We start from the raw sequence: 14,932 nt of genomic DNA, 5'->3' as shown, positions 1-14,932 counted from the left end.
TGAAGGTCGATCACAGAATCATATTAGAAGTATTGAATAGTCACTGCAGCATGAAATGAACGAAACTACCGAGCCATCCGACAGCGAAGCAACGGCCCTTGCGAAACGGCCAAAATCACTTGACCACCATATGCTTTCTATTCATGAACCTTGTCAGGGCAACGTGTCCAATTGCCTGGAGTTTGATATTTTCAAGGCTTCAAGATGCTATTAAGATTCAATATTGTAGATCCCGCCCTGGATCAAGCCACAAACAGGGATCCCACCCATGACCTGGTCATTATCCACAAAGCCAAAAGGTACTACCTGCAGAAGTTGACGGTATGGGGGGCTGTTTGTCTGGCGTGTGGGAGATAGGGCAGACAACGTAGATCTCTAGAAGTTTTAAGCTACTGACACCTCACTAATTCACAATTTCTGTTGGTATACACCATAAGTCTCCACCTTTGTCGAGGTGGCTTCTATTATAGTCGTGATTTGTTGAAGGACAAATGGACTGAGGGGATGTCCCTTTTGAGTGGGCCGTCAAAATTCCTCGTAACTAGAACTGCAGTTTCACACACGTTCTGCTCCGGTGGCTCCAGTACCGAGTGATAGCTATCTATTACGACAGACCGGTAGTTTGTTTGTTACGCAAATTTAGAGAGACATAATGTATGACGACGATTTGAATTACACACGTCGGTTTAGCTACCCTTGTTGTTGTTGCAGATGCCGCTCTGGGCGTCGCGGGTACATCCGCTAGCTTTGAAGACCAAAATGGCGTAGTTTAGGTTTCAAGACAACTTTGAAGAATTGGCAGCTCACTCGACTATACTCTATAGGGCTACTGACAAGAACGAAAACTGTTGAATTTCAACTAATCTTGCGAATCCCCTTCCGGCAGTTGGTCGTAGCTAGAATTCGAAAGACACGTCGGAAGCTTCGGGAGGCAGCCACGAAACCGCGAGTTTTCTGCAACTCGTGTATTGGTACCCGAAAGTCAAATTCCGCTTAGTGATAGAAATTGAGCATTGCGGCATGCCCGGGGCCGCTCGATGAGTTTCATAATCGTATTGGCGCAACTTTCTGTCCCTGCACCGTACCCCGGACACAGATCTTTGGGGTATAGCTGCGTGCATAGGCCAGACCGTTGTGTCGTACTTTGGCCCTGTCAAACTCTAAATACAGGCACGCTCAGGGTAAAGCTGATTAATCATTTCGATTCAACTCCACAATCCTTGGGGATTCAGTGAACGGCCAAGGAATTTTCTGCCTTATCACTGGTATCGAACAACGGTCAACCATGTCTCTCGCCGGGACATCAGGGAAAGGTTTTGCATAGTACAGAAATCATTTTCCTTGGCTCTCGCTCGGCAATCGCAGGGGGAGGTCAGGATGGCGAACACACCACATCCTATTTCATATATCTACAAGATGTGTCCACATGTCTTTCGAGCATCTAGATCTAAACTCCACAGCACAATAGGCAGCGCCTACTCCACCGAGCGAAACCACAACCTGTGGCTTTCGCGTGTACTATAGCAAATCCAACGAAAAAGACCCAAAAAATATACGCTTAATTCCAATACACACACATTTTCCCTTACTCTTCACCGTCCCCGCCATGGCTCATCGGCTATCGTCCTCATACTTCGCGCCTTCGGACTACAAGGCCTCGAAGCATGCCTCGTTAGATGTTCCCGGAAGCGTGTTTATGATCTCGTCCGCTGGCAATGTTCTGCGGTTGCCGATTCCCAGCAAGTCACCACGCGATCCACTGGCGTGGAGCTGGGCTCGCCGAATTGCTGCATTCTGCAGTCTGGAGTTCTATTCCGTGGTGGCGTCATTCTTGGTTAATATACCTGGCACACTCATGCCAGCGTTCCAGAGTGAATTCGGTACAGAGGTATGAAATTGCCTCGACTGTTTTCTATATCATACCATGCAAGATCCGAGGGTTTTCTTTTTCGAGCATAGCTGACATTGGTGCCAGAACACGGCTCCCTTCAGTGTCGCAGCGTTGCCTTCAACGATGACCTTGTTCATGGCTGTAGGGTATCTCGTCAACATCCCACTTTCTACTGCTATTGGTCGCCGACCTGTCGTCATCATGTCAGCAGCGATCGCGGCCGCTTCGACACTGTGGGCGGGCTTTGCAGGCAGCTTCGCCCAATTACTAGTCGCTTTTGCTTTGCAAGGATTCGCAGTTGCTGGTGCGATCAGTATGGTACGCTTACCGTTTTTCAGCTTCATGCGTTTCGAGGACTTGGTTCAAAAGCTAATTCGTTTTGTTTTGAAGTGTCTTACGATGGTCCTCGATGCTACTTTCATCCATGAGAGACCGTATGCCTTGTCTCTATACTGGTGTGTGGGATCAGTAATCATCAAGGCCCTTACGCTTCCGTTGCCTCTCATCACTGAGATTACCACTGACTGGCGACCGATTTACGAGATATGGTTCCTTGTAATACTCATAGCTCTAGTACTAGTCATCTGCTTCGTTCCGGAGACCTATTTCATCCGGCCACCTGTTGCTTTCGACGGGCGTGTCTTGGTACAGAGCGGTACAGAAAAGGTACGGATCTACGACGATTGGTTCCTCGTTCATGAGACTGGAGGCATGAAGCCTCTACCTGAAGCACCATTACGCAGTGCTTGGTTCGACCAGCTCAAGATACGGAGAGCAGAGGGCACACAATGGTGGTCGATGCTTGCTACATTTGCACAGATGCCCTTCTGCTTTATCAACCCGCTCATATTCTGGGTCTCGTTGCTCAATGCCTGCCTGTTGGGGACCGTCATCTTCCTGAACTTGCTCCAGCCAGGCGCACTCATGGGCTTCGTCGGGATAGGGAATAGTGGTCTGATCAACACTTATCTCGGCGTCAGCGGCGCTATAGGCGCGCTCCTTGCACTTCCTCTCTCTGGACCGACCACGGCATGGCTTACGAAATACCTTTCTTTGAGAAGCGGAGGTGTCCGCCACGCCGAGGTCTACCTGCCCGGCTTCGCGATCCCGACTATAGCCGGTTGTTTAAGTGTTGGTATGGCTGCCGTCGCGGTGGACAGGGAGTGGTCGCCGCTCTGGCAATATGTCGCAGCTACGCTCAGCATGATTAGCTACAACACGGGCAACGTCGCGACGGCGCTCTGGGTGACCGAGGCGTTCCCGCGCTGGGCATCTGCGGCGCTGTCGTCCGTCTTGTTCACCGCCAACGCCGTCGCCTTCATCCTGGGACTGAAACTCACGCCTTGGGTCAGGGGCGTGCATATCATGCCTCAGAGCTACGTCTGGATGGGATTGCTGGCGGTCATGGGACTTGTCGCTGTGCCAGTGGCATTCTGGGGCAGGACCGTGCGACAGTACATCCAGGGCCGGTGGAGCTTTTCGGAGAAGGGAGCCTTGCGTCCACAGTAATTGTAGAGAAGATTGGGTCACAACTTTGGCAACTTTCAATGGCAGGCGATGAGGAAGTGAGCCGGCAGGTGAGGATGGGATGTAAAAACAATCTTTCTTTCGAGCGTGTCACCTATTCTATTCCATTCTTCCTTTTGTCACTATTTATTTTTAGTCTACTTATGGCTTTGAACTAATCAAGCTATATGTATTACGTGTTATACATATATAGGTGCTAACTCGGACCTTATTTTGCTTTCCACTTTCTTTAACCTTAACGTTTAACCTATAACATTAGCAGGCTTAGTTCATTTATTCCGTGCGTTAGAGGGGAAAACGCCTGTGGGGAAACCTCCCACTGGCTTTCGATCCACTGACTACGGAGTCCTATCCCACTATTTTTTCCACTAATTATTGGATCTCAGGGCCTCTGTCTCCGGGGGTCGATCACTGCCCCACATCCTATAATCACCCATTATCCTATTCGCAATGGATCTCATGAGTTCGGATCGAACGTGCACGGATTTCGCTCACGAATCACCTGGGCATGCTTTTCTAAAATGACATGCAAGACGCAGTTCCTCCTAGTTAACATGCCTTCAAGGCAATGCACGAGAGAGGGTACCGTACGTGGAATGCACTTTGAGATACTGCCGCAAGAAACAAGTACTCAGATCGAGTCGCGAGCCTCTATTCGGCATTTCCAAACCACCCATATTTTCCAGAGAGCGTTGCAGTCGACAACCGCTTCTCCAATACAGTCACTATGAAAGGCAGAAACACTTGGCCAAACAGTCGAGGACTTTGCGATTTTGAAGCATTTGAGGAAGAGATAGTCGTTCGGGTGGCTTCATACCACCCAACGATCGCCTTTGTTCCCCGTCCGCGTTCATCAATTTTGTTTCCTTATGATGTCAAAGAGGAGAGTCACCATATACCAATCTCTATACTCGCCTGAGTAGTATCTTCTTCGAGCCTGATGTATCTTGCAATATTTGCGGGGCTTAGCTCCAAGATACGTTTGCATTCCTCGATTCCGAGAAGGCTTAAAACCCACTTGTGCTACTGGGTACATTTGTAGATAGGTATCCGGACCTCGGCAAGACAGGAGCGCGATGGTGGTCCTTCGTGCCAAATCCGGGCAGTTCCAAAGCTCAGACAGCATTGTAGTCGACTATGGAAAACTTGGTTTCGGGGATGATGTGTTGGAAATAGTAACTAGAAATGTCTTCACTTGGATGTCAGCGGATTTCGATGCGCAAGACGACAAGAACAGAACGGAGTATGCATATTTACCTGAAGATAACTGCAAAGTTAATGAAGATATACCAGATGAGCATGAGTTGACCCATGAATGTGTCAGAAATTTAGTCTCGCTATTCATACCCGCAATCGTCCCTGAAACTGCAAGAGTCAAGGGCGAAACAACTGCTCTCCCACCAGGCACGCAAGCGCCGACGGGCAGACAAGAGGAAGGCGACGAGATGGAACCTTCGAGGCTATGGAACAACACAGTCTTCACCACGATGGCGGAGATCCTGGCGAAAGAAAAACCAACCAATGACGTGAACGATGCGTGTTCGTTGACAGTCCCCGCGGTTTATCCAGTACGACAAACTTCCATTCCCAAGGAGACTTCTGACGGAAACAAAACATGGACAAGGATACTGGTTCTGCGTCCGAGGATCACACGACAGCGGGAGAGGTTGGCGCAAGCGACGCTGTCACAGAAGACGAGGTGACCGCTTCATGATAGGAATGGCCTGGGTGTCTGTTATGATATCCGAATTCCTTTCGCATGCGTTTGCTACTGCTTAATTAAGTACAATAATTGGTTCTGATGGTCAAGTATGTTTCGTCGGGCTGGGCATGCCAAGTCAGGCACCATAACTCTATTGACTGATGTACAATTGGGAGGCTCTTGGAACTTCCTAGCTGGAAACCGCATGGTCTCATCAGACGATCAGATTATTGGACATAACCTTATTCCCTTACATTTCGTATTACTTGAACAAAACAGGGACTTTTTCTTTTTTTTACTATCATGAAGCGCACACACAACGGTTGTCATTATATCATTACTATATGTTGCCGACTAAGAGACTGATCTGCCAACTTACATGACCATCATGAGCCACAAGAGCAAAACTGGGTATCGCGAGCCTACCTAAAGGATTGGGCTCAAAATTCAATAGATTACAGTATCCTCGTCACCTTCTACCATGACGTCTCCGGCCTCATCAGCATCCTTATCCTGATGTTGACCAGCCTTGCTGGTGTGCTCGGAATCGTTTCCATTAGTACTCTCGGTGGTGTTTTGAGGTTGCGAAGGGTCAGAGGGCAAGGCATCCGCGTCAACTTTACCCGGTGTCTTCTCCACATCCTCGGAAACGTGCTCTCCATGGGACGGTGGTATTTGCGGGGCAGTGTCGGGCTCAGCGATTGGCTTTACAGAAATACCAAGGGCTGTCAGTCTCTGGTCTTTCCTTTGCTTGAACTCACGGGTTTCTCTCTCGGTCAAGTCTTCTGCATCGTGGACCTGGTCCTTGATGAGATCTTCTTGATCTTCCGTAAGATCCCAAGGAAGATAGTACTACACGATGTCAGCATGCTTGTTGAGGGGTGATGGAGAAGATGCGGCCTACTATCCTGGGTTCTGATCTTGTCTGCAGAAAACGAGCCGTGTCAAGTAAATGGCCGTGTTTTGTTCGCATCTGTCAGGCACGGTACGTCAGCCAAAAGTCCGGAGTGAAGTCGCAATGTGTAGAGCACCTACGACTTGTTCCTCCCATTCAATCTGATCCCGCTGTCGCGCAGCTTTGAGCTTTGCTAGTCTCGCCTCGCGGTGCTTGTCATCCTCGGCCTTCTGCTGTGATACCTTTGCTTGCTGCTTGCGCTCGATCTCGCTCCTTCTCCGCTGAGAGGAGCTATCGTTGGTTCGACTAAGGGTGTTCAGTAGACCGCCGAACAAGCGCTTTCCTCGCTTCTTCTCTTCCACGGTAGCACCCTGTCGACGATCGAGGGGCGCTGCCGGCGCAGGCGGTGATCTAGCCGCGCCATTACGGGTTGCCTCCGACTCGCGGCGTTGGCGCTTGGGTGACTGTGAGTCGTCGTTACCATGGTGGGGTGCAGGTGAAGATGCCTTCCGCTTCTGAGGGTTGGGAGATGCCTTGCTGTCGGACTCATCGGGTTTCGAAGTGATCTGCTGAGCTGGCGCATCCTGTACTAATGTGCTGGCGGAGACTATCAGCCAATAATGGTGCGGAGATGCTGCGCAGATGAACTTACTCATCGGTGGCCATGACTACTGCATGCAGAGCTCAACTACAGATCAGGGATATCTGCAGGGGGGGTGGTGTCGGGCGATATCAGTGTGCAGATTGATGTCGTATTTTGTATGAAACACTGAAAATGGTGACTGAGTTCAGCGACATCTCACAAGGCTGAGGACACGCGTAGATATATGGATTGTAAGTTACTTTATTTATGTCTCTACGGATCACTCCGTATGCAGGTCAGAGCCCCACAAATACAGAACCCCACTCTCCAGCTGTGCAGCTTTACGCCACTCTTATGCAGCGAGCTATCATTTGTGCAGTTAGCTTTCCAGTTATGCCAGTTATGCCAGTCATCCAGGATAGCTCCAACATCCATCCTCTCCAGGTTCGAGAGATCTAAAGAATTCTACATTACAGAAGACAGTGGCAAGGCTGAGAAATCACGTTTGCCTTTTTTATTTTATTTCTTTCTACCCTCCTTGCACGCTCTTTCACACAAGAAATCACCATCTCAAACACCAACAACCCGAACCTGCCAAAAACCACACACGCCCTCAGAAGCTCCCAAAAAAACGACGGCCCAAAATGTCGCGCCATCATCCGTAAGTCTTCAATCCCGTCCACCTCTTCTTGTCCAAGCAAGACAGCCGGCTAAACTGCCTCCTTTTCCCCCTCCGCAGCGATCTCGTAATGTGCCGCAAGCAGCCCGGCATCGCCATCGGGCGCCTCTGCGACAAGTGCGACGGCAAGTGTCCCGTGTGCGACTCGTACGTGCGGCCGACGACGCTCGTGCGCATCTGCGACGAGTGCTCCTTCGGCAACTACCAGAACAAGTGCGTCGTGTGCGGCGGCGAGGGGATCTCGGACGCCTTCTACTGCTTCGAGTGCACGCGGCTCGAGAAGGACCGGGACGGCTGCCCCAAGATCATCAACCTCGGAAGCTCGAGGACCGACCTGTTCTACCAGAAGAAGACGAACCGCGGCGCCACGTACTAGACCTGAGGGGCCCGGGGCCGGGGCCGGGGTTGGGTGGTTCTGTTTCAAGACGAGATATTTTGTCCGTGGACGACATGATGTACACGATGTATACACGTACATGCGCACGGCAGGCACAGGAAACACTGTGTCGTGGGATCTGATGGGTCATGCATTTTGCGGAGTTTTGAGGGGTTCTAGAGATTGATTTCACACGTAGCCGCGGCTCGATACCCAAAATTTAGGCATCAATGATGAAATGGTGTTTCGGAGCTTGACCAACATTTATCTGGCATTTATCGGGTACTGATTTGCCTCGAGACCGAAGGGTATATTCAAAGTGGCATGTGCTCGATCACGCGACTATGACCGTGGCAAGTTTTGGCAAAGAGACACAAAGACTCAGGATTTGCGGGGAGGGAAAAGGGGAAAAGAAGAAGAAAAAAAGTGATAATGTTCATCGAATGAAGTAGATGTCCTAAGTCTGCATCTTGCCCCTCGCGCCTTGCTCCTCCAATGATCGCCAGGCCCCAATGCAATAAATACACAGAATACGTACTCCTTCATTTTGTCTCTGTCTCGAGGATAGATTGCATCAGATGTAGCTGACTTTGACTCCCATTCCCGCAGTAGCTTTTACTTTATTCCAGCCAGTCCCAAGGACTCTCGTTATCCTCTCGCGTATCCTTCGATTGCCAAACATCACTAGCAACCCCACAAGGAATGCGACGAAGCGCATGAGCAGCACTGGGTTCGTCTTGAAAGATGTGCCCATTTGTTCGATCACCAGCCGCAAGTTTGTGAAGATCGTTGCAGCCCTGGCACCGAGGCCCGGAGGTGCTGCTGCCTTGCCCTTGGCAGGCGGCTTTGGCCTCGACAGTGCAGAGGAGTCGGCTCGCTTTGGCTTTCTTTTGCTTGATGACCCGTTGGCACTTGGTGTGCTTTCGATGCCATAATCGATCTCGCTGCCCTCCCGCTTTGCCCTTTCCTCCTCTAGCCGCTTTCGTTCTCTGGCCTCGTTCTCGGCTCTGTGTCGCCGGGCCTCTTCCAGATCCTTTTGAAGTTGATCGTCTTGCCTTTGCTTTTCTTCCTGTTCTCTGCGGTCTTGTTCTTGCTGCTCCTCCTGTAGACTTTGCAGTGCTTGCAAGAACGCGTCTCTGCGCTCTTCGTCGAGCACCGATGACACGCTGATGAATTCACGAGCATAATCCCACTCATTATTTCGGAGTAAGACGTGCAAGGTGTAAAGCTCCAGGATCTTAACCCTGGCATTCAAGTCCCTGGGTGTGTCGGCGCCACTGGCACCTCTTTTGGATTTGGACGGTGACCTTCGACTCTTGGAAGAGAGCCGCGGGGATCCTGCTGCTTCCAGTCGCTGTGATAGATCGAGGTTCGGCTGCTGGGACGCGGCGAGGTAGTTCTCTAACCTCTTCTGGTTCAGTATTTGCGTCCGCGCATGTGCAAGAAGAAGCGTAGCTCTGCCGACTCATTAGATCCCCTCACACACAGTCCTGCAGGAAGTATAGTCCGACTTACAGGTTGATTACCACGTCCGAGTCGACATCTCCTTCGGAGCCGTGGTAGCCGTTTTGCACGACATCTTCCCAAATATCGCCGTCTCGTACCTTGGCGCACAAGGCCCTCCATTCCTGCACGCCGAAGGCATCTTTGCCCTCGTCCGGGTCGAGCTCCAGGACCGCATTGAGTATTGTGAGATACAGGCTCCACACCTTGATGCGCGTAGACCTGCTGGCTCTAGCAATGGGCGCAGGCTCGTTCAGTGCTGCGTCTGCATCCTCAGACGAGGGTGGTGTGATAAGTGGTGATATTGTGGAGAGGGCCTCGGGTAAGCGGCGCGTGAGGAACAGCTGCGAGGACTGTCGGTATGTTTTTGAGATGTGGTTAGGTGTCGGTCGGGTCAACGTGGATGATGACAAGGAGCTGATTGAGCTGGACAAGACATGTTGATGCGAGGGGAAGCCCGGCTCTGACGTCGGACTGAGTGTCGCCGTGTAGGAATCATTGTTGAGGGCCATTGTGTCGGGTTGCCAAAATGTTCTGTTGTTTATCGTCCCACTAATTATCGTGAGTTCCAAATCCTCCCAAGCAATTGATTATGTCTCTCCAAGCAAATACACCGTGGCATGTCTCATGATAAATTATAAACAAAAGAAAATAGGCCGCAGTCGCGAATAAGAGGGACTGCTTGTTGTTGTTGTTGCTGTTGTTGTTGTTGTTGTCGTCGAGGTTATTGCCAACGCCCAAATAGAGCACGCAAGTCAAAGGTCGGGGCTGGCATGTGGGCTGGCAAGCAACACCAGCAGCTCGGGAAGCTTTGAGAGCAATTCGGTGATTGCGGTCTGCCGTCGTGCAGCTTTCTTACGTTTCTAGCCTCGGTACGTCGGCCAACATGGGGCTGCTCTGCCAAATCTCCTCCACATTCTTTCCCTGGTAAGTTGCAAGTGGCTGTAACCTTGACCGTTGTCCAGCCTGGAATCGCCCCACCAGCACTAACGCTAACCTGCCCGACCCCCTAATTTCCTGGGGAAGTCACTGGAGTTCATCCATGTGATCCCTAATCTAAGTAGATCCCTCAATTCTCAATCATCAGATCTAATACCCTATACAAGACATGCTATAGCAGAGTTATGCCACATATCTCTCAGACACGATTCCTGGGCCATTTGCAACGTAGACGTTGAAGTACGTCCGTAGACAACAGTCATATCCGCAGAAAGATGTTACCCGAGTCTTTTTATGGACAGCCTCAGAGCCCTCCTCCGTCTCTGTGCCCTCGACGAAGCCTCCTTTAATATCCACTCCTACATGTGATTATAATGTACGGGTCCGTATAGTGTAACATATCACTATTCTTACACTCGTCCGCTCTTGCTAGGTCCGATCTTCGCACTTCTCCGTCACCGAGACTTGTGCACCCTTTTATCATAGCCGGCATCATGCGCGGTGCCCTGCGGCCATGATATCCGCAGAGCCTCTCTTATTCCATCCTATTCTCCCTACATGGTCCATCACCAGTGATGAGTGGGAAGTCTTTTAGCTTGTAGGCCCCAAAGAGTTTTGCGAGAGTGCGATCTGGCATCATGAAATTTTTCTCGCGAGTGGACGTGTACTTCACATCCGCAATTTGTGGGAGCAGCGTGCTGATGGATCGGCTGAAGTCGTCTTACCAGATGATTGTGGCAGCGAAGAAGGTTTCATGGATGAAGGCAAGGTCATAGAGTAGATGGCGTCCTGCAAGGATAGGGCCGTGTGTCTGAAAACGCTTTCGACACGCCTTGAAATGAGCCAGCGACTCCAGAATGAGATAAATGGGTAGAAGTCACTCGAGAGAAATCCGGAGAAGAGAAATAATATGACTTCAATTGAGAAAAATCGTCACTGGCTAATGCTTCAAGGAGATACCGGATCCATGCAATGTGGAGTAGCTTATGTTGATACACACCTATAAGTCTTTGAGTCTCTTCCTGGTTTGATCTAGCTATAAAGCTCTCCTGAGACATACAGTCAGAACGGAGTTTGTTCAGAAAAAGCTGTGTCTACTATAGCCCCTTGTTGGTGTGATTTGAGACAAATGTGGACGAAACCTAGATCTTTATCAACCCTCTTGACAAAGAGATTTAAGTACTCGTAGTGTATAAAGTATGGTTTGAAGCGCACTTATGGTCCATTAAACTTATCCTCTGACATACTTCGAAGTCGAACACCCTAGATATAAGAATCATCGGTTCCATTACAACGGGTCCCTTATCTCAACAACACCTCAGTTGTCCTTTCAGTGTTTAGCCATATTTTGACACGGGGGTCCATGTCATGGTAGAATCTGTAACATGACGAATCTAAAATCGTCAAGTCCAGAAAAACCTCTTGCCAAGGTTTGCACAACGCCTGTGCGACGATCTCCTCATCCCTGTCGACGTGGACATTCCCTTGCAAGATTGAGTGCTTCTGCACGGCTTCACGCACCTTCTCGTATATTTAATGGTGGGATGCGTCAGGCTTGAGTTGCTTATCTCTGAGGACACTCATTTCGAGGTCGACAGCAGCAAGGCGGGATCCGGAGATGCATATAAGCATGTATAGAAGCAAATCCCAGAAATTACCTGGGTTTACATCTATGAATTTGCAACGAACAGTGATAGAAACTGGTAGACTATAACGCAATTGCAAAACACCATATACTAAATCAGCCACTGCTGGCACGATAAGGGCGATATTTTGATATTTAATTATTAAATACGTCGTTGTGAGAATAAATTCGAATTGTTGTTTGCAAGGAATCTGTCAACAGGAATTGGTGATCTGCCACTACAGGGTGAGCAGATGTTTGATGTGGACAGTGTTTGTCGGTTGCCAATCCACCACCAATAAGTTGATATTATCTTGAACACTGGTGCTTGCCCAGCGCTTATATGTGTAGATTCCTGCCATCGCTCTCTTTGCTCTGCTTCCATTACTGTCTTCAATGTCGTGTAATCAATTAGGCGTCTCTCAATAACGCAATTGCCAGAACATTTCATCGACAGATGCTAGAAAAATGATCAAAGTTGTTATGGGGACTGGAGAAACTTTGAGTAGAAAATATGATCACACAGACTAAATGGAAATTCGTACATTGCCCAATGTCAAAACGTGGTGTTCATATGCGAATGTATGGCAATTACAAGGGTTGCAATGCTGGACCCGCATCACGCACAAGCTCACCAATCTGGTCCTGATTTTTAACCCAACTGTATGGGAATGTTTCTCATTTGCTGGCAGCTGGGCTCAACGTGAGATACAACATCGTCGCTGCGGCAAATTGGCAGGTAACCCCGCTCAAACATAATATTATTCATTTTGTATCTCAAGGAAACCGGGACAAAACGGCACGTCTCAACTGGGTCCAGAGTAGTCTCCTGGGCAATTGCAGTTTGTGATCACTGATTCATCCGCTATAGCATAAGAGTATAAGAAGATGAAAAAAGAAGATTGTGGGGACGGTTCATGGAGGCCTGACAACTCGAGCTCTTCTCAGCTTGGGTCTGAGGAGAGTTCAAGCGCGCCATGCCAGGGCTATACACAATTTCCGGCCGAAGCCGTGAGTTATTTTGAGCAATTCCCAGCGGACCAATTTATGTCGAGACATGCTTTCGCCCCAGAACCTCTTGACCAAACTGCATCTCAATCTCAACGTCAGGCGTTATTGCCACTACCATCGCAGTTATCGGGAACGGATGGCCACCCAATGACCTCGACTCAGCAACAACAGCCATTTGCAAATTGGAGCACGCAGAAGCTAAATCCCATTATCACTCAATTCAGCGACCCAGAGCTTGATCGGGAGAGATCAGGCGCTTCAATATTAGAAGAGGGATCAATTGTTGGCGAGTCTGGTCGAACTTACCACGGATACAAAGAAGGTCTTACTAGCTACCTCTTACCAAATGACGGTGCCGAGCAAGATCGGTTGGACTTCCAGCACGCGATGATGGCACATTTATGGGACGGTCGACTCTCGCTTGCGCCGCTGCCCAAAGCGCCGAAACTCGTCCTTGATGTTGCAACTGGAACTGGTCAGTACTCTTGAGCTTTCTTTTGTTAGTTTTGCACTGACATTTGTGTGTATAATTCATGTGCGGAAAATATTATCATAATTCTATGTAAAGAGTGACGCTGATATCTAATCTTATAAGGTATTTGGGCTTTGGAGTTCGCTCGGGCCAATCCCACATCATTTGTCGTAGGGACCGACTTGAGTCAAATACAACCAGTCCCGGATGTGCCCAACTGCCTATTTGAGAAGTTCGATTGTGAAGAGGATTGGATGTACAGCTACAAGTTCGATTATATTCACATCAGGATGATTGTGACTGCGATTCGCGATCCGAAACGTCTCCTGCAGCAAGCGTTTCAATACCTGAACCCAGGTGGGTGGATTGAGCTCCAGGACGCTGATATGGATCTGCTCAGCGAAGATGGACCGGAACGAGACGACAGAGTCGAAGGATCATACCTGAAACGATGGTTTAATCAGAATGCTATTGGAGCAGCAGCCCACGGAATTGACCTACACAAAGCCAAAAACTACGGAGACTGGCTAATCGGTATTGGATGTGAGTATGTCCTGATGTTGAAAGAAAACCCTGATAACTGAAGTATTGGGCACATAGTTGCAGATGTGGTCGAAGAGAAATTCAAGGTAGCCTGCGCCCCATGGCCCAAGGATCTGAAAGCGAAATTAGTTGGCACATGGATGCGGGTTAATTACCTCTCAGGCTTACGTGGAGTCGGGTATAAAATGCTACGCGGTGCGGGCATGGCGCCTGGGGAAATTGACAGGTTCATAAAAGCCACAAGAGATGAGGTCACGAACGGAAATATTCGTGGCTACACGCCCTGGTACGAGACCAGATGACTGCCTAGTTGTTTACACTGAAACTGACTCCTTTTAGGTATAGTGTATATGGAAGGAAGCCGTATCCGTGGGAAGCCAGACCATCTGCTTCTGGAAGCTTGTGATACGTCATAACGTCTCACAGTTGTTGTAACGGACTAGCTATAGTTCGGATTCGATGGGGTTATATTCGGTTTGTGAGCGATGATTACACAATCCGTCAAAAACCCGCTTCTTGCGAACTTTTGAATCGTCTTAATGGCATTCTGCATATGATCGAGGTCTCACTTGAAGGAGAAGAAACACGCTGCGCGAACTTAAGCTCATTTGACAGCACTTTAATCATTCGGTGGCTTCTGCGAGGCTCAAGACATGTTCCAAACTCAATCCTTGGGCTGAAACTCCATCATGGGGTTCCCCTAATCTCGAACCTCGAGTTCTAGCTAATCGTGTTGTTCTTTTAAATCATAAAAACGTTCTCGTCAGAAAATCTGTGGCGTGATGAAACTATCGTTCATCAACTCCATCTACAAAGTAGAATTGTAAATACTTCTACCACTTCCAGAAAAAATGCGCCAGGGATCAAAATCATGTTTGAAGCAGTCCGACAACAACAAATCCGTTCGCACGCAAAAGAGGTAACCATCCACCCTACCCGTGGCACAAACGGCGCCGAATCGATACGGACTCGTGTAGTTGCTTCACTGGATACGCGTACCGCATGCTAACATACCATCAGCGTGAGATTTGCGTATACGGGAGCAGACCCTAGTGACCCTCATAAAAGCAGAATCGCGCCGATAACAGATCAGCCTAGCAGACTTGTTCTAAAAAAGAAGGAGACGATCGTTGGGACTCTTGAGGATGCTATGGGTAGGTATAATACGAAGAGCAATGAGAAAGTTT

At 49.2% G+C, this 14,932-nt stretch overlaps 6 protein-coding genes across 6 annotated transcripts; 4 read left to right on the top strand and 2 right to left on the bottom strand.

Annotated features, from left to right (window-relative positions):
* Window positions 1-1,606: 1,606 nt before the first annotated feature.
* Window positions 1,607-3,400, top strand: BKA67DRAFT_509093 (major facilitator superfamily domain-containing protein; the record flags this gene model as incomplete). Its single annotated transcript, XM_046097208.1, has 3 exons — window positions 1,607-1,888; window positions 1,976-2,209; window positions 2,282-3,400. The coding sequence occupies 3 exons, from the start codon at window positions 1,607-1,609 to the stop codon at window positions 3,398-3,400; spliced, it is 1,635 nt and encodes a 544-aa protein (XP_045965329.1).
* Window positions 3,401-4,494: 1,094 nt separating this feature from the next.
* Window positions 4,495-5,132, top strand: BKA67DRAFT_654328 (uncharacterized protein; the record flags this gene model as incomplete). Its single annotated transcript, XM_046106541.1, has 2 exons — window positions 4,495-4,986; window positions 5,043-5,132. The coding sequence occupies 2 exons, from the start codon at window positions 4,495-4,497 to the stop codon at window positions 5,130-5,132; spliced, it is 582 nt and encodes a 193-aa protein (XP_045965328.1).
* A 220-nt stretch (window positions 5,133-5,352) lies between these two features.
* BKA67DRAFT_550453 (pinin/SDK/memA/ protein conserved region-domain-containing protein) lies at window positions 5,353-6,822 on the bottom strand. Its single transcript, XM_046101658.1, has 4 exons — window positions 6,668-6,822; window positions 6,156-6,612; window positions 6,025-6,093; window positions 5,353-5,972 (listed from the first exon to the last, which is right to left on the bottom strand). The coding sequence occupies exons 1-4, from the start codon at window positions 6,679-6,681 to the stop codon at window positions 5,568-5,570; spliced, it is 945 nt and encodes a 314-aa protein (XP_045965327.1). The 5' UTR covers window positions 6,682-6,822; the 3' UTR covers window positions 5,353-5,567.
* Window positions 6,823-8,070, top strand: BKA67DRAFT_550451 (PHF5-like protein). The gene is made up of 2 exons (XM_046101657.1): window positions 6,823-7,259; window positions 7,338-8,070. Exons 1-2 carry the CDS (start codon window positions 7,243-7,245, stop codon window positions 7,651-7,653), a joined length of 333 nt encoding a protein of 110 aa, XP_045965326.1. The 5' UTR covers window positions 6,823-7,242; the 3' UTR covers window positions 7,654-8,070.
* BKA67DRAFT_687488 (uncharacterized protein) lies at window positions 8,071-9,960 on the bottom strand. Its single transcript, XM_046109054.1, has 2 exons — window positions 9,169-9,960; window positions 8,071-9,110 (listed from the first exon to the last, which is right to left on the bottom strand). The coding sequence occupies exons 1-2, from the start codon at window positions 9,666-9,668 to the stop codon at window positions 8,228-8,230; spliced, it is 1,383 nt and encodes a 460-aa protein (XP_045965325.1). The 5' UTR covers window positions 9,669-9,960; the 3' UTR covers window positions 8,071-8,227.
* A 2,806-nt stretch (window positions 9,961-12,766) lies between these two features.
* Window positions 12,767-14,151, top strand: BKA67DRAFT_531260 (S-adenosyl-L-methionine-dependent methyltransferase; the record flags this gene model as incomplete). The annotated part of the gene is made up of 4 exons (XM_046099359.1): window positions 12,767-13,205; window positions 13,326-13,745; window positions 13,809-14,031; window positions 14,085-14,151. 4 exons carry the CDS (start codon window positions 12,767-12,769, stop codon window positions 14,149-14,151), a joined length of 1,149 nt encoding a protein of 382 aa, XP_045965324.1.
* Window positions 14,152-14,932: the final 781 nt, after the last annotated feature.

This window comes from Truncatella angustata (assembly GCF_020726525.1).
Source record: "Truncatella angustata strain MPI-SDFR-AT-0073 chromosome Unknown BKA67scaffold_1, whole genome shotgun sequence".
NCBI lineage: Eukaryota > Fungi > Ascomycota > Sordariomycetes > Amphisphaeriales > Sporocadaceae > Truncatella > Truncatella angustata.
Note: the sequence above shows the minus strand (reverse complement) of the source record. Positions and strands in the feature narration are given on the sequence as shown.

Excerpts from the sequence above, each read along its gene's own strand:
- BKA67DRAFT_550453 (XM_046101658.1), bottom strand. Across the intron at positions 6,094-6,155 it reads TTGAATGGGAGGAACAAGTC|ATGCGAACAAAACACGGCCA; the intron begins GTAGGTGCTCTA and ends CGTGCCTGACAG. Across the intron at positions 5,973-6,024 it reads CAAGATCAGAACCCAGGATA|TACTATCTTCCTTGGGATCT; the intron begins GTAGGCCGCATC and ends GACATCGTGTAG.
- BKA67DRAFT_687488 (XM_046109054.1), bottom strand. The coding sequence starts at position 9,668 with ATGGCCCTCAACAATGATTCCTACACGGCGACACTCAGTCCGACGTCA. Across the intron at positions 9,111-9,168 it reads TCGGACGTGGTAATCAACCT|AGCTACGCTTCTTCTTGCAC; the intron begins GTAAGTCGGACT and ends ATGAGTCGGCAG.